General features: G+C 43.9%; 1 protein-coding gene across 1 annotated transcript in view; it reads right to left on the minus strand.

The window, feature by feature from the left end:
• Window positions 1–7170: 7170 nt before the first annotated feature.
• APPBP2 (amyloid beta precursor protein binding protein 2) overlaps window positions 7171–17937 on the minus strand; it is a 40200-nt gene continuing 29433 nt past the window's right edge. The window contains exons 5-13 of the mRNA XM_081173017.1: window positions 16945–17113; window positions 14734–14823; window positions 14321–14388; window positions 14136–14241; window positions 12715–12839; window positions 11306–11391; window positions 10381–10571; window positions 10085–10250; window positions 7171–7917 (exon numbers count right to left, since the gene is read on the minus strand). Of these exons, the coding sequence (XP_081029143.1) occupies window positions 7664–7917; window positions 10085–10250; window positions 10381–10571; window positions 11306–11391; window positions 12715–12839; window positions 14136–14241; window positions 14321–14388; window positions 14734–14823; window positions 16945–17113 (1255 nt within the window). The 3' untranslated portion in view covers window positions 7171–7663. The remainder of the gene's footprint in view (window positions 7918–10084; window positions 10251–10380; window positions 10572–11305; window positions 11392–12714; window positions 12840–14135; window positions 14242–14320; window positions 14389–14733; window positions 14824–16944; window positions 17114–17937) is intronic.

A 17937-nucleotide genomic window follows, 5' to 3' on the forward strand; every position in this document is an offset into this window, starting at 1 on the left:
GCCACATGAGCTGCAGAATGTGACGACACCTTACATATTATATATATATATAGGAAGATATAAAACACTAAAGTAAAATATCCCCCCGACGCTGCCCTTTCCCCCCACAGTGAGTTTTCCAAAGAGTGTGCCAAATGATAGCCGAAACAGAAGCTCACTCGTTTTTTTGTTTTGTCTTTTCCAAAAGAGCACAGAAGCCTTCTGCGTCCCGAACAAAGCACACCTGCACGAACGCAGGAACACTATATTTATTAGGTCAATTATCCATTTTTTAGCAATACAATTACAGAATTATCACAATGTTGGTTACAAACATACTCAGTATGGGTTTTGATGGTTACAAAGAATAAAAGTCGGGCACTGCAGTCTTGGTGCGAATGTTGGAGTACAAAAAAGAAAAGGGGGGAGGGGAAGAAACATGGGAAAGGGTGGCACAAGAGTGGAGGAAGATGAGCGTCCGAAAGTGATCAAGATGCTTTCATATAAATAACCGTGGCACAAAAAGAGAGAGAGGAAAGAGGGGTTCAGATTCAGAGCTGCCAGGAGGTGCGCTTGCTCCAATTTTAGTAGCTTTTGTTTCCAATGTACAGTGATATATGTATACATATATATATGTATATACATGTATTTTTAATCCCTTGTTAACTTCCACTGAATCAGTAAAAAAAAAACCCACAACACATATATTAGTACTGAACTTGGTAATAATCAAGGGGGGGAAATGTAAAAGTTTGTTCACCTCCAAGGAGTTAACGCTAAAAAAATTATCTCTCTCTTTTCTGTTTAAATATTATTATTTTTAAAAAATCATGGCAACATAGCTTCCTATAAAGGAATATACACAGAAAGGAAAGCAGATGGAAGATTTAAGAGTTACACGTATGGTACCTGTGACAGTTAAAAGTGATCCAACACTGAAAAAAACCTGTGTGCCAAATACCGTTTCTAGATATCTCTATATATTTATATAGTATATATATTTTCCCCATCTTTATTTTTTTATTTTAGAGTTTTTGAAACAAAACAAAATATGCACTTGGAAAAACAACTTCCTAAGGCCTCTCCAAGCTATAAGTTGCTTAGGATTGCAATGAAAGTATTTGCTAATGAGAACTTGGAAAGCAAACGGCGATATATTTCTCACGGGACAGGGAAGAAGCTGGTTTCACTGCCTAAAACATACCTGAGTTTGGGGAAGGGAGGGTGGGCAAACACCGCCAGAGCTCTGCCAAAAAGGAATTGCGCAAGCGTTCTCTTGCTACATGGAAATTTTTTCTTCCTTCCTTCCCTCCCCACCTTCTCAACACAACATCATCAACAAAAAAAACACACCTAGCAAAGGAATTTTCCCCCAAAAGGCCAAAAGGTGAAAATGTGCAACAGGCTAAACCTGTGTCAAAGACACAAAAAAGCAACTGAATTAAGAAGAAAAATAAATCCCAAAGGAGGACAGATATTTCAAATCGCAGTAATAGCACTTTGATCCAGCACGGGTTAGGTGGTGAAGGAACATTATCGGGCTCCTCCAAACCCAACCAAATGGTAGATTCCAGAACAAAATGGCACCGTGTGGATCCAATGAGGAGCTGTACGGAGAAATGAGTTTTCCACCACGCATGTGGCCAAGTGGCTCCACTGGGGTGTGCGTGTGTGCTGCATCTTTAATCCTATTTTTGGGCAGTTTTGCCTTTCCTTACAACCATAAGAACAAGCCTTCTTCTATCAATATTGTTATCTTTCTTAAAGGTGGTAGGTGGGATGGAAGGGAGAGAAGGAAGGCCCTCATTACGTAACGTAAGTTATTAATAGCGTAAAACATCTGCCGAGGCAACTAGATTGATGAATTTCCAAAGAGCAACTGTTGCTATCAAGGAGTACCAGCTGTTCATTGGTTAACTTTAGCCAACATCTTCAGAAGTGAGTTTTAGGCTCGACACATGGCTAAAAGGATGGAGAGAAACAGACCCTCTTCCCCCACCTCCTTCTCCTGCACTGCTAGAAGCAACAATGCAACAGCAACTTCGTTAAGCCAGCATCAGAGAGCAGCATCTCACCGTGTTATGGGGTTACAGAAGGCGGCGAAGGTTCGGCCCATTTCACAAGTCCCCGTAATTTCAGCGGGAAAGACTAAAGCAGGCATCCCCAACCTGAGGCCCTCCAGATGTTTTGGCCTACAACTCCCACGATCCCTAGCTAACAGGACCAGTGGTCAGGGATGATGGGAATTGTAGCCCAAAACATCTGGAGGGCCGAAGGTTGGGGATGCCTGGACTAAAGCAAGTATTCAGCGTTCTTGTAGAAAACTGATGGGACTTAAAAACATGTCTACAAATCTCTCCCACCTAAATCTCAATGGGACTTGGGAGCATGTAGCTTTTGAGTGGATTGTGTCTGATGCTTATAGGCCAGTGACAGCTTCCCAAGCCTCAAATAACTGGCCTCTCTACAAGCAAGACCAGCTTCAGTTGCTTCCAAGCAAGGCAAATGGTACTTTCTCTGCCGTTAAGCGGCTGGAGAATCCCACGAGACAGATAAGTCAATGGTTAGCCAGATTTGCTGTGTTGTGTTGAAGTGGACCAAGGGAGCTGGGAGGGGAGTGTCCTTCCATGACAACTTGACTATCGGGCTGGGTGGTCAAGTCCATTTAAAAAAGCCTCTGCTATTCCTTTCGTCCTAACCACTCCAATCTGATTTGAAAATGAAACCTGAATTTGCAAGGGTAGGGGAAAGACACAAATTAAAAAAACTGGAAGAGGATGGAAACTGTGAGGATTCTCCCAAGACTCATTCATTCTTTTAAAACGGCTTTGTTTTGAGGGCTTTCTGGAACAATAACAACAAAATAATAATCCATTTCTTAAACGCTGAAGTACACTTCCGTGGAGAAAGTTGCTCAAGAGGCAAGGAGGAGGCAGATTTATAATATTGAAATGTCAGGTTTGTTTTGCGGTGTGATTGTTTGGGGAGAGAAAGGAAGACTCAATCTGTTTCGAGTGAGTTTATTATCTAGTATGGTGGGGGGAAACAGAGTTGAGAACTCCCTTCTCTTTCTCATGCACAGCCCCTACAGTGCAGTACATGAAAAATGTGGCCTAGTATATAATGTGAGCACTATTACTAAAATAGAATACTCTTTCAGAAATCAACACCTTGCTTTTAAAATGCCAGCCCCCCCCCAGCCCCCAGAAAATCAGCAGGAGCTTTAAAAGAAGGGAAACTTCAACATAAATCAAGAGAGGCACATGGTAGCCTTTGCACATGAACCTGGCACAGAAAATTAAACCCATTTCAAAGGAAATTGTTAAAAAACCCCAAAAAAACCACACAGACACTTCCAATTCTGTCTCCCCTTTTTAGCAGGCTAGAGGATCTGGCTTTGTATACGCTATATATTTAAAGCATGTGGCTTTCTCCAAAAAATCCTGGGGACTGTAGTCTACCTCTCAAAGAGCTACAAGTTCCAGGGCGCTTAAGAAACTACAGTTCCCATGATTTTTGTGCGCGCACAATCTTTAAATTAGTACCTATCATGTGGTTCTTTTTACCTCTGACTCCCAAAGGTTTTTCTTCAAAAGGTCTCTGCTCAAGAGCAGAAACCTCAAGAGAATTCCAGATTTCCCAAGGTTTTAGTTCCATTTTTATTTTTAAAAAAGAACCTTCTAAAAATTCAAGGAGCAGAAATTGAAAATATCTTCCGGGTTCGTCCAGACATCAACCTTGGTTACACTTACACAACCAACTGAGGGCCACTGTTAACATTCGCTCATTAAAAGTTAGCATATTCCCAGTGGAAAAGGGAGTATTCCTAAGGTACCATTTTTCTTTGCTTCCAAGGTCCTAAGAATTGCAAATAGCAGAGATGTGGAAGCATGCTCATATGCAACACAGTCAAGCCCTGTGTGCTAAGGAAATTGGGTAGCAACAACCCGCCCAGAGACTATTCTGACAGGCAGAAGCGATCGAGATTCTTCTAAAAGATTTGAGGCAAAAACTTCCCATTGTCTTCACTTGGGAAAGAAGGGGGGGGGGAGAGCATTTCAACTAAACCTTTCGTTGTGGGAACTTGGAAAGACCTGGCAAGTCTAAACAACCCTCAGTCACAAATACACACAAAAATAAAAGCAACTCGCTTCTTTCCAACATGCAATTAATTAATTGGGCATATCCCAGAATGCAGCCAACATGATTTAGACTGGATTGAGGGTGAGGAGAGGGGGAAGAGGAAAGAAGACTAATTTTTTTAACAAAACCAATAACCCATCCATGGTGGTACCTGGCCTAAAGCATGGGAGGCGGAATAAATGGAGGCTTGAAATGCTCAGGAACAACAACTGTTGATAAAAGATAGTGATGTCAAATTGGTGGAAGGGGTTCAACACGGAGGAGCCTTTTCCTTCCTCTGAAAGACCATTTGCAAGCAAGAACCAAGGAGGAACACGCAGGAGAAAATGAGCCGAAAGAACTCTGGGCTGAACTGCTTCAGGGCCGCACTTGGGAGTTGCCATTTTTCAAAGCTCCCGTTTGTTATAATCTTGAAATACAAGTGTCCACCCCCACCGCTTAAGCAGCAAGTATACTAGGTATCAAGGTTCTAGCTCAGCCTACACTGGAGTAATCCCTCAGAAGATAATGAGGCTATGCCAGTACTTGCAAGAGAGGAATTCCCTTGAAACCTTGTCTTGAACAAGGTTTAAGGGCTCGTTTTAATACCAAAGGTGGCCCGTAATTATTATTTAAGTCAGCAAGCTTTGCTGGTTTCTATAGTAGTTACAGCAATCCAATTTATTCGTTTTTGCTCTCTGAGGCAATATAATGGGCATTGTTGTATTAATGGTAGTGTTTTGCAACTTTGGGCTTTTCTTTTTTTACTTTCATCTAGAATGGCAACAAACGTGCTGCAACTTTAGCAATTGGATTAAAGCCTTTGACTCCCAACAACCAATCTATTCTGATGTTTGGTTTACAGCAGCTAAACTGTGGCACTTTAGACTGGCAACTGCCAACTTGGTGCCTCTCCAAACGTCTTGGACTCCAACTCCCATCAGGCTTGTGAAGGCTGAAGGAAGTTGCTAATCTGACAGCGCATGGAGGGGCTCATGTTAGCCCACCCCGGTTCGACACTCAAACTGTCAGTCAAAAGCAACTTTTAATGGCCACTTACTGGGAAGCCAGCCTGCTGAAGATCTGACATCTGCAGCATTGGGTATCTATGGGGATTACAGTTGCAAAGTTTTATTCTGAGGGACACTTCTAATAGAAAAAGTTTTTTACATGGTGGGTGGGGAAATGGCATTTTTATTTCAGAATACTTGTCCAGCTCACGGAGACTTGTGGTTCAGAAATACACCCGGAAAGCACCACGCAAGGAGGCTGATTCTGGGCCTGCAGCAATAATCCAGGAAGGTCTTCCTACCACGTGTGGTTCTGGCATCCAGCAATTCCCATAATAACAACAAGAGCTGCTAAAGCCACAGCTCCAAAAATCAACACCTTTCGTTTCAAGCAGGGTGTTGACGAGATACCCCACCCACCACGCACAGGGAAGGAAGTATCTTTTAAAAAGGCACTATTATTTTTTTAAAAAAACCAAAAACTATCAGCCTGCAATATTCCAGGTTAAAAGCCAAACACTATTGCTATTAAATGAGGAACTCTCAGTAACTTCCAAAGCCACCGACCGCTAAGAGTTGATGCTCTCTTTTGACGACAGATTGCCCCCACTTGCTTTCCATCCCCCACCCAAAAACCTCACAAATTAAAGGGGGGGAAATGAATGAAACTCATTCCAAACACTAGAGAGGCTTTTTCTCTCTCTCCTGCTTTCCCTGGGCAACTTATAAACCCCCTGAAAATAGAGAACACCTGACAAAACCCTTAACCACAGAGACACTGCCTGCATCTCTGCATTAAGAAGTGAGGTAAATAGGAACTCTCTCCCTCCTTCCTTTCCAACCTAGCTCACTGTATGCTACATAGGTCTTTCAAAGTTCATTTACTACCTCGGTGTTAAAAAGATGGTACAATTAAAAGAAAAACCCACAAACCACACATATACCCCAAAATTAAGACAAGCTAGTGAGACAGGCATAGTTTTTTTTGTTTTGCTTTTTAAAAAACATATTATGACAGACATTAAAAATATATATATAAAAAGAATTGAGTTCTGGCTGTTTTAACGTAAAAAATAATAATGATGAAGCTGAGAGAGAAAGGAAGAAAGACAGACCTGTTGTGCTTATTCTTTTTTTCTTTTTTTGGCATTATCCATTGACCCCTGCAAGCTGTACAATAAAAAAAGATCATCTGCAGATATTAAAACAAAACCAGATTTTTTCCCCTTAATGATGACGACCAATCTAATTAGCACAAGCAAGTTATAGCCTTTAGAGAGAGCCCGTTTCAAAGACAGGGGAAAGGGGAAGGAATAGCATTTGCTATGCTTTGCTTACGGTGCTAAACATCTAGTTTACCTGTGTAAACTTAGTATTTTAAAAAGACATGCCTTTGAAACCGCCGAAGAACGTTGAAGCTCCTAGCTCTGTAATCTAGTACATGTATGTATATAAAGTCTCCATTCATCACTTGAAAATACACCCCTTCGTGAAGCAATCCTACCGAGTTTAAAAAAGCAAATGCAAAAGGGCAGAAATTGTGACTTGAAAGCCATTGGTCCGAGACTCTTTTCCTAAGGACGGGCTGGTCCGCTTGAAATCTCCCGGTCCTATTACAGAAAACTCTTTTGCCCTGTACGGAAAACAAAAACAAAATAAAATAAAGCAAGAAAGCTGAGAGACTAACATATTCTGCCAGTGGTTACCACTTTCAGGTGAACACCGGCCCATTTCGGGTGCTCTTTGAAAGTGCAAACGGTGGTTCAGACGGAGGCAGAGCAACCAAGCATCACTTCCCAGGAGGAAATTCTTCGCCATGTCTCTTCGTAAGGCAGCAGAAGGCAAGAAGCGAAGATTTCCCCCACCCCTTTTCTTTTTTCCGTGTGTGTATAAATATCTGTGGTTACTTTTTTCAACAATCCGTATCGAATAAGTTTTTTCTTTATTTTTACACTGTATAACAAGAATAATCATACGGTCGTATAGGACTTCAGACTCGTCACAAGCACTGGGCACTGGGCACCCTCCTTATCCACCAATTAATAATGCAACTCTCAGAATGGTTTAATGGCTTTATTGCTCTCTTTCCATTCTCGCAGAGATTTCGTGTAAAGTAGCTTCGCTTGGACAAAAAATAAAAAATAAGAGAACATCGTTAGGGGTGTTTATGGGTTTTTTTTCTTCTTCCTTTATATATATATTTATATATACGTATATGTATCTCTCTCTCTCTCTCTCTCTCAAGTTGAAAACGTGAGCCAAAACAAAACATGCCGTACTCATGCTGGTAAGAATTTTAGCACACATTCGTCTGTTATGGTCACTCCATTCAAAGCTGAGATTCCTCCCCTCCCCGAGAAAACAGGGGAGTTCTAATGGACTGGACCAGTGTTTCAATGCAATTGCAGCCCCCCTCAGAGAGAGAGAGAAAAACACACACACAAAACTACATGGTTTCAAATTTCACAGTATGACTTTTCCCATGTAAATTTGGGGAGGTGGGAACAGAAGAAGGGGGGGGGAATAGTCGTTGGTAAAATTGACCAAGGTCCTTAGCAAATCTGTCCTTCGGCGGTCTGAGACATCAGGAAAGACTGGACAACTTCTTCAGTGGATTGCAGGCTGGTGCTCACGTCCTCGAGGGCGTCTGTCACTGAAAACTGCCGATCCCGCAACCGGTTCCAGTTGGCCAAAATGTTGTGGTACTCAAACACCTTCTCGTAATTGCCAATGGAATTGTACAGTTTAATGAGGCCCCTGTAGTCATATTCTAGTCCACTGTAACCTTCCCCAAAAAGCTTCTTCCCTAAAAATAAACAAAATGTGAAGGAGAATTAATGCTGTACTTTTTTCCAGTGTTGCCTAACACAGAAGCCTGCTCTTTATTTTATTTCATTAAGTAAAAATCTGCTACCTTTCAGCTGGAGTACATTTTACCATGTTCTCTGATCTGGGGTGGGGAAACTGTGTCTTCCCTCTTCTCTCCAGATGTTGCCTGACTACAACTCCCACCCTCCCTGACCACTAGGCATGCTAGCTGGAGCTGATGGCAGGCAACGTCCAGCAGCATATCAAGAGCCACAGGTTCCTCACCCCCGGCCTAAAGGAACAGAGAAGACATTGCTATTTATACTGGTTCCCGCATGCCCTCAAAAATAAAATCTTGCGTGTGTGCTATCCCCACCACCTCAAATAGACCTGGAAGAAGGATCTACAGTCATACCTCATGTTGCGTTCGCTTCAGGTTACGTCTTTTCAAGTTGTATCCCGCGGCAACCCAGAAGTACTGGAATGGTTACTTCCGGGTTTCGCCGCTTGTGTAGAAGCACTAAATCGCGCCGCGCGCATGCGCAGCACTTCTGGATGCGAACACTTTGAGTTGCAGACGTGCCTCTGGGATGGATTACGTCCGCAGCTCAAGGTTCCACTGTATTTATGATTAAACCAACCAAGATTGGTGGAGAAGGGAGAGCATTTGCTCCCTTCAAACATCTCCCCCAAAACCATGTCCAGCGTGTTGGACCTCATCACCAGCTAAAATGAAGCACAATTATTTGCTCACAGGCCTCCGCTATTGCCTTAGGTCCTTTACGTTGGGATGGATCCAAATGCTGTGTGCACAGAAAGCCACCTGTCTTTCCTGCTCCCTCTGCAAGAAGCTTCTCTGGAAGTCTGGGGGACGCACCTGAAAAGCACTGGTTAGGCAGCAGGGGCCTCTGGTGGGAGAGCATTCTGGTTTTGTAGAAAGGCTATTGTAGTACTTTTATCAGTGGATAGTTCCCACATTGCTTGGCTTGTTGTTACTCCCTTTGCTTTATCAAGTTATTGCTAGCCACCCCTCGGTTTTCTTTTAGAAGAAAAGGGGTCTTGAATGAATGGATGGGTGAGCAATTGTCTTGAAATGGGTGGAAGAAGCTTGTGGCAGCGGGATGCTCACGGCAACAATTCCCTGTCACAAAACAAACCCGCCAAGGAAATATCCCTCCCCTGAAAACAGTACAAACCCAGGCAACAACACGGCACATCCATCCTCTTCTGCGGCCTCACCCCAAAATAACACAACCACAACAATATAATAGGCAACGCTCCCCATCATTCTCCCAGTGCCGATCCCAATTCTTACCATGCAACAGAGAATGCCCTTTCCTCCCCCTCTAGCTCAAACCTCTTTTCTTTAAAACTAAAGCTTGACTGGGCAGGAGGGAGAACAAATCAACAGCTACAGCTGCCCTCTACTTTTTCCCTTCTAGGAATGATTGTGGGGCCCAGAGGCATTCTGGGAAGATGAAACAAAAAGGGCTGGAAACAAGAATTTGCCTCCCAATGACTAATTTTCTTTTAATGATAATAAAAAAGAAACTTGAACAATCGTGAGGGGCTGGAGGGTGCCAAGGGAGGTGTTGGGGAACCCACAGACACCTTGCTGGCAATCCCAGTGGTAAGCCAGAAACCATAGCATAGTTATCTGTTCCTGGCTCATGCTGGATGATAACCAACCAGACTCATGGTCTGGCCATAATCCTAAACTAATGATTGTGATTTGTGATGGAGACAAACAGCTCAGGAAGACATGTCTGTTGCAAACAGTTAACTGTGGTTTTGCTGTAACACAGAAACGGAGGCAGTGTGTGTTGTTAGGCTAGACTGAGACACGGTGCCTGATCTAAGGTCATTCAGTGAGCTTCATGGGAGAGCTGGAATTCAAAGCCTGCCCCAAATCCAAGCCAGGTATGGGGAACTTTTGGCCTTCCAGATGTTGTTGGATGCCAGCTCAAAGCAGGCATGGCCAAGGATGATGGGAGCTGTAGTTCAGGAACTTCTGGAGGGCCAATGGTTCCCTACCTCCTCCTCCTCCTTCCTTTTTTTACCTGGACTTCTTCCAGGGGAAAGAGAACCTCACCTACACGCCCCCACCCCCCGGGAGAGACAACATCACTGTATATGCAAGCTTAGGCTCAAAAGTGTTTACACACCAATTGCTATGGATCTCAAATAAAGCTTTTCGGCGTTTTCGTACTGATTCATGTCGTAGTTGTAGAGCGAGGCAAGGTGTCCCACGGAAAGAGCAACTTCGTAATCTTCTTGGCCGAGAAGCTGCTCCTTGATCTGGATTGCTTTGATGTGCATCTCTTCCGCTTCCTGGAACACGCCCACAAAATTAAGACAATGGTGAATTGCCGGTCTTTTACTAGATGATTGTCAAGAGAGCCAGAGATACAGTTCAAGGAAGACATGTCAATAATATTTGCTGCGCCCCCCCCAAAATTACCTTAAATTTCCTCATGGACTGGTAAAGCCTGCCAAGGTTACCGTAGTGTTTTGCCGTCTGCACGTTGAACTCCCCAAAGGCTTTCTTGGCAAGCTGGAGTGAAGACAGGTGTAAGTCGTGGGCTTCCTGGAGTAGCCTTTGTTCTGTCTCCTTATTGTGACAGTCAATGGCAATCTCCTCCAAGATCAGTGCTTGCATGGGAAAGGGGGGAGGAAAGAGACACATTAGGAGACCCAACACCATTAAAGGCATCAGCTAGGACCCCGAGGAAGTGAATGCTGACTTCTGCATTATCTGAAAAGTCCTTCAGCTCAACTCTAGCCCTTTCCCAACTCCAATTATTGGGCCGCTTTGAAGGTGTACGCAAAGCTCAAACATATGAGCCACTTAGAGCTGACCCTGCCTTTAGGAAGAGTGAGGCGTGGGCCTCAGGTGGAAGATGCTGGACACGGTGGAGAGAGCCACTGTTTTCCCACACATTTCCTTCCCTACCTTTCCTTGACATTTGCTACAGTAAAGGTAAAGGGACCCCTGACCATTAGGTCCAGTCATGACCGACTCTGGGGTTGTGGCGCTTATTGGCCGAGGGAGTCGGCGTACAGCTTCCGGGTCATGTGGCCAGCATGACTAAGCCGCTTCTGGTGAACCAGAGCAGCGCACGGAAATGCCGTTTACCTTCCCGCTGGAGCGGTACCTATTTATCTACTTGCACTTTGACGTGCTTTCAAACTGCTAGGTTGGCAGGAGCAGGGACCGAGCAAAGGGAGCTCACCCCGTCACAGGGATTCGTACCGCCGACCTTCTGATCAGCAAGTCCTAGGCTCTGTGGTTTAACCCACAGCGCCACCCGTGTCCCTTATTTGCTACAGTACCAGCAGTTATTTCTGCTCCCTAAGCGCCACAGCTAAAAGCAGCATGGAGGTACCTTTAACTCTTTTGGAGGAGGCAAGGAGAAGGTGGTCTTCTGGGAGAATGTGGGTTATGATGCCAATCGCACGCTCCGCATGGAATCTAAGGTCAAGAGCAAACAGGTACACATGAGGGAGAAATCTCTTGGAAAGTTACTGAGTAGTCAACACAGAAACAGCAAGTTCCCAGAAGGGCCATCTAAATCATGCACAGAGGGCTTTGTGGGAATTGCATTAGCATACCGTGGGTTTTTGTAGACACTGGGCAGCTGTTTAGCACATGCTAAGAACACGGGGGGAGGAACAGGATGAAAAAGACTTATGTGAGAGATTCTGGTATGTTTGCAAGACATCTTGGGAAAAGGCACAACTTTCACCTTAGAAACAAAGACTGCATTTGTCTGCCTGGTGGTAAGGAGATGGGAGGAAATTCTCCTCCTGACAAAGAAATAATTTTTTCTCTCCATCTCCCATACTCTCTTCAGGATCATCCAACAAACCTAACTGGCAAGTTTAGGGTGGCGGGGCAAAGTCTTCTTTGCACAACATGTTAACTTGCAACTCAGCTCATATTTAAGAACTACATTGGCCGCCAGAGGTCACTAGGAATTCTACGTAAGCAAGAGAGAGGGCACCTGGAAGCATATTTTTTACTAGCCTGCTAAGAGACTAGAAGCTTCCATGTCCAAGTTAGTAGTGTATTTACAAGGCTGTCATGACCACATTTTGAAAGCTATCTGTAAGGGAGAGACTCAGTGGGACCTGCAACAAAATGTTGCAGTATCAAGTGCTTCTGTTTAGTTTGTCCTGGTTCCCACCCAAAACCAATAAAACCAACTTTTTTGTAAGTAAATAAATGCATGTTTATTATTGCAGAGTATCAATACCAACTCAGCATCATGGAAAGAGTAGAACACAGTCCAAATACTCTTAACAAGGCCAAGGGGGAGGAACAGTAAGAAGCACAGGATCAGGTGCTCAAGATGCAGTAGTGATGGCCTCCCACTTCAATGGCATTAAAAGAGGGATTAGACAAATTCACAGAGCATAGGGCAACCAATGGCTGCTAGTCATGATGGCTATCTACTATCTCCAGTATCAGAACACTGATTTTTTTTATAAAAAAATACATTCATATACCATTTAACTGTAAATGAAACCTCAAAGTGTTTTACAGAGAATATAAAACACACGTTGACATTCCTAGCACAGCAGCCCAGGTGGCTCCAAAAGTTCTCCAAACAGCAACCACAAAAAGCTTTGCCGACAACAAAGGGAATGGACGTGACTTGCAATCTCTCCCACATGGGGTGTGAAGTGGTACAGCCCCAGCAAGACATGCTTTTTAACATTTGAATATATATATATTTTACATTACGCAAGAAGAAAACCTTTGGGTCCAGAAAAGTGTAAACAGAGTACTCACAGCGCATTGTCAAACTTCCCAGAACTGTACTGGTGAACGTAGGAAGAGTAAGCCAGGTCTTCGTGAGCTGTCGCGACATGGATGTTTTTGCCCCCAAATACTGACTGTCTGATGTCTAGCGCGGTCTGAAACAATTTGAGTGAGAGACAATATTCAATTAGCTAGGACCCGGAAGCTGCCATAGACATTTTTAAAAGCATGGCTTGTGTGGGACAGATGAAGCATTCTTTGAAGTAGTATCTCACACAGCTGTCGACACAAATCGCCAATGGGTTAAATCTAACTGGAAACATGATGTTGATGATTAGTTAAATTTCTATACCACCCTTTATCTGAGGACCACCAGGCTTTTGCAAATGAGGCTGGGCTCACAGGGAGCCTGAGCTGCTGCGTCCTTCTTGGGCAACCTGCAGCTGGAGGGTGGCTGAGAAGGACGGGGTGGCTCACAACACCTGCACCCCCCCAACTGTGCCTGAGCAATGGCCCTCTCTGGTAGCATATAAGTAATAAATTTATTATTTTTGTTATAAAGATCATCTGTCTGCCTAGACATACTTTCACAAAGCCAACACCTTGGAATAAACCAGAGGGACCATATGGCCATGGGCTTCTTTGTTTGCAAATAAAATAATGCTGTGCCATATTGCAAAAAAATGGTTTCTTGCAGTACTTTCTTGCAGTACCTCCAAGTACTTTCAACTCATGGAAAATTGTTTCTAGAAGAGCAATTTGCCAGACTTTTTGAATACCAGCAATCTAAGTTGTCTAAATCAAATGTCTTCTAGAATTGTGCTAGTTGCTCTTGCTGCTGTTAATAGGTGTCAAATGAGTTCTTTATCTCTTTTTTAGATCTCTATCCACATCTATATATAGATCTAAAAGAACCAGGTAGGGGGAGAGAGTGATGTTCGGTCTTGTTATTAAAGAAATCTCCCTAAAGATCCCCCCCCCCCAGAAATCTCAATTTTAGGGCACTCCCAGCAATTTCAATAATAAAACTTGTGCCCACAAAACCACTGGGAGGGAAGCAGATCCCTTTTAGTTCTCCACCCACAACACTCTGGACCTCTTTTTTGGGTTCCTTACCAAGGGATACTGCTATTTTTCTTCTTCTACTATTTTCATAAAATTTGCCCATAAAACACTAGAGGAGATTAAGTGAATCCTCTTTTAACTGCCCCAAACTGCAAAGGCTGTTCTTCCAGGATAATCAATACAGCTTTCCTTCTGAAGTCTGGCAGGATTAATCTGCTACCATGGGGCTACCATGCCTGCAAAGTTTATCTGCTTTGGCAAAAAAAGTAAGTACAGTAACAAAACTTCACCTGCAGTAAAGAATTCTGAGCAGAAATAAACACACACATGCACAAAACCACTTAATTGAATCCTGAAGGCTGCACACACGCAGCAAAGGACCTTACCTGATAAATTGCAACCGACTGGCATATATTGTCTACGTTGAGTAAGTAAAACCCATAGTCTAGTAGTGTGTCTGAATATTTTGGGTGTTTGGCTCCAAAGTGCTCCCTGGAAGATAGGAACACAACTTAGAACCACAAACAAGATGCAGCAGGCAATAACATTCGGAAACGGGGCATATACTCACCGTGCAAGATACACCGCATGTTTTATTAACTGTTCGGCCTTCTTAAATTCACGTTTTACAACACAAGCCTAAGCCAAGAGGAAGAGAAAGCAGTCATGAGAGACCATAAATATGCAAAGGCATTCTTGCCTGCCTATGGGCAGCCACTGTTCAAGAATAGCCATCGACTCTGCTAAACTGAGTGGAAAGCCTGTCCCATTAAAAAGGGGGAAGACAGAGCAATGAATTGTCAGGAAAAGCATAAAGGTCAACACGTCTGAAATGCTGCTTTTGGAATTCATTTGTTGATTTTCTCCTTTAGGGCTGATTCTTAACAGTACTAGTTGCTGCCCACTTCCCTCTGCAAGAAACACAGAATGGGTTCCATCCCTGCTCAATTGCATGCAGGCTATTTGTAGAAGAGTTAGATTTACCTTAGAAGCTTGCCGTAAAACATCCACGACTACTTTTACTGGCAATCCAACTGAGATCTCCTTCATGGCTTCTATGCACCATTTGTAAGCCTGTGGAGCACCCAAGGATATTGTCAGGATTATTTAAGATTTTATAAAAAGCCTCAAATTTTCTATGTGCTGTGCAGAATTATTATTTTTCCCCAAATGCAAAAGCAGCTCTTGTTTGCAGGCTTACAATCTGATAGCCAAAGGAAAAAAGGAAACAGGGAGGGATGATGAAACCAAGCAAATTCAGGTTCCAGCAGGGTCACTGTCAATGGTCAATGCACCTGGGCATTTGCCAAGAACCCTAAATGCAGCAGGGGATCCATTCAGAAGAGCCTCTTAGACCTGTTCCTCCTCTTGATTGGAAACCTGCTGGTTCACCCTGCCTCTCAATAACAGAAGGTAGTGAGCAGCAGGAGGAGCTGCCACCGGCTTCATCCTCTCTGGCTCTGTCTGGCACCAATGAGGAAGCAGAAGCAGAAGTGGCAACATTGGCAGAGAGAAGACACAGTGAGGGAAGCAGAGGGTGGAATTGAGGGCGTCAACCCCAAGGGCTGTCCATCAAAACTGGTACTGGGTTCCAATATCACAATACACACAAACACATTGACTTTATTCACTGAAGTACCGCTCTGCCTTTTCAACTAAACCTCTATGGAGATGAGATTGTAATCTCTAATGAAAATCAGAGAGAAGGCTGGGAGTGGGGCGGCAGGTGCAGAACCCCCAATGGAGCTTGCAGATCCCTTCTCCTGTCCTGACTTCCAAGCCTGGCCGTTCAAATAAAGTTTAGGAGCAGTTGGTTCGCAGGAGCCTCGCTGCCCCACCAGTTATCTTTTGACCTTTGGCCTCCTGGCCAAAGAGAGCTCTCCAGTCCTTAATCCAGCACCTAAGATTTTCACAGAAATCTAAACAGAGGCTCCCAAGAACTTGGCTTTCAAACTCTGCACTATGAGAATCTGCTGTTCTAGCAAGACTATCAGCTGTCGCGATGGTGTGGCTGGGTGTCTGTCAAGGTGTAAAGCTGAAGTCAAGAGCAGAGGAACAGGAAGTCCTAGGGAAAGGCACTCTGGCAAACTGCATGGAGCCAAGAGTCCTGCAAGAGATCTTGGAGCCACCAATCTCCAGGGTGATGGAAGGGCCGTAGCCCAGTGGTAGAGCATCTGCTATGCATGCAGAAGGTCCCTGTTTCAAACCCTGGCATTTCCAGGTAGAGCCAGGGAAGACTCCCTATTTGGAACTCTGGAGAGCCGCTGCCAGTCAGCGTAGAGAATACTTACCTAGATGGCCTGACTTAATATAGGGCAGCTTCCTATGTTCCTAAACTGTTTGTTCCCAGCTGAGGATTTAAACACTATCCCAACAAAGACTGCGAAAACACTTTGGTTCCTGCAAACTCTGGCACTTGAACCTGAGCCAAGTGCTAGCTTTAGCCAAATGCTAATTTTATTTGGCACCACCTTACCAGCTGGAATTCTGTCACCAAACCTCAGTGAAACCTGCTTTTGTCTGCCCACGCGCTGCTGCCGAGTGAACCCACAGAACACTTTGTGCTGGAAAGAATAGCTGCCCTGTTCTTATTACATAGGAAGCTGCCTTGTACCAAGTCACTGGTCTGCCTAGTTCAGCACTGTCTACACAGAAGCGTTTCAGGTGGAGGCCTCTCCTAGTTTGGCCCGAGATGCCATCGGGGATTATTATTAAATATATTCATACTCCGTCTGTCTCCCAAGTTGGGATTCAAAACAGCTTACAACATTTTAAAAACATAATTGTAAGACAGATTAATAAAGGCAAGCTAGTTAAAAACAACAGTTAAAATAATGGCAAAACGCATTTTGAACTGGCATTAAAATATTGATTGCCCTGACAGCGGTCAACATGGTCTGCACCTGGTTTTCAAAGGCCTATCGGAATAGGAAGACCTTAGCCTGCTATCAGAAAGACAGCAAGGAAGGAGCCAGTCTAGCCTCTCTTGGGAGGGAATTCCACAATATGGGAGTAGCCACAGAAAAGGCTCTCTCATGTCACCACCAAGCATGCTTCTGGTGTTGGTGGGACTGAGGGAAGGTGCTCGACTGAGGATCTTAGCACTGAAGCTTCTGCATACAAAAGACATGCTCTGCCACTGAGCTACTTCCTATGCGAAGACATTTTAGGCTGGATTCTGCAAAAGACGCTCACCTCATCGTAATGGCTCTTTGCAAAGAGCAGGGCACACAGCTCCCCATATAGAGCAGCTTTGTTGGCTTGCTGGCCGTGCTTTGCTAGCTTGTCCATGTAAGACTGCGCTAATTTGAACGTTTCTTCTCCCAGGTGGTATTTACAGTTGCCATTCCGGACATGCAGCAACCTAGGGCAAGACACAAAAGGATCTTGAAACCGTGAGCGGGAAAGTTGCTGAGCGATTCAGACTATTAAAAGGCTTTGTGATCTTGCATCCTCAAATGAAACACGGAAGCTTCTCATCACCGTTAAATAGTATTTTAACATCCTAAGTAATTTATTTAATGCATGCCGCCAAACCACAGGCAGGAAGACACGTTCAGAGGTAGCAGCCTGGTTCAGATGCAAATGTTGGTTCAACAAACCATTGTTTACTGCGTCAAGAAATAGTATTTCGCCCATGTGTTCCTCTTCCCCTCTCCTGGATGACGCAATGCAAGACCTCGGCAGTTTGTTAAACCAGCTTCCAGTGACTGGGTTGGCCTTTGTCTACAGACCAAGATAGAAACCAATTCTAGTTTGTAGTCAGGGATTAAACCACAGTTGTCCAGTTCAGATGCAACAGGAAACTCTGGTTTAACAAACCAAAATGTTTTGCATTGTGGTGTACAAGACAAGTGTAATGAGCTCACTGTCGAGCCAGTATATCACAGAATACCAGGTGCATTTTAAAAGCATGCAATAAAAACACAGGATTGAAAAATAAAATAACTTATCCTTATTGGAAAAGAAATACTGCCCCTGACCTCAATTACAGATTTAAAATATGGCATACTGCAGATGTGTCTGAGGTATTTTGCTTTCTGAAGACTTAAAGGGAGGATAATACTGATGGATTTATGAGAAAGTAGATTTTGCTTGTGGCATTGTAGAACAACGAATTACAAGACATTACACAGCTGTGTGTGCGTGTTTTATTTATTGTGAATTGCTATGATTAATGAGTGGTTA

Source organism: Podarcis bocagei (genome assembly GCF_964188305.1).
Source record: "Podarcis bocagei genome assembly, chromosome: 15".
Taxonomy (NCBI): domain Eukaryota; kingdom Metazoa; phylum Chordata; class Lepidosauria; order Squamata; family Lacertidae; genus Podarcis; species Podarcis bocagei.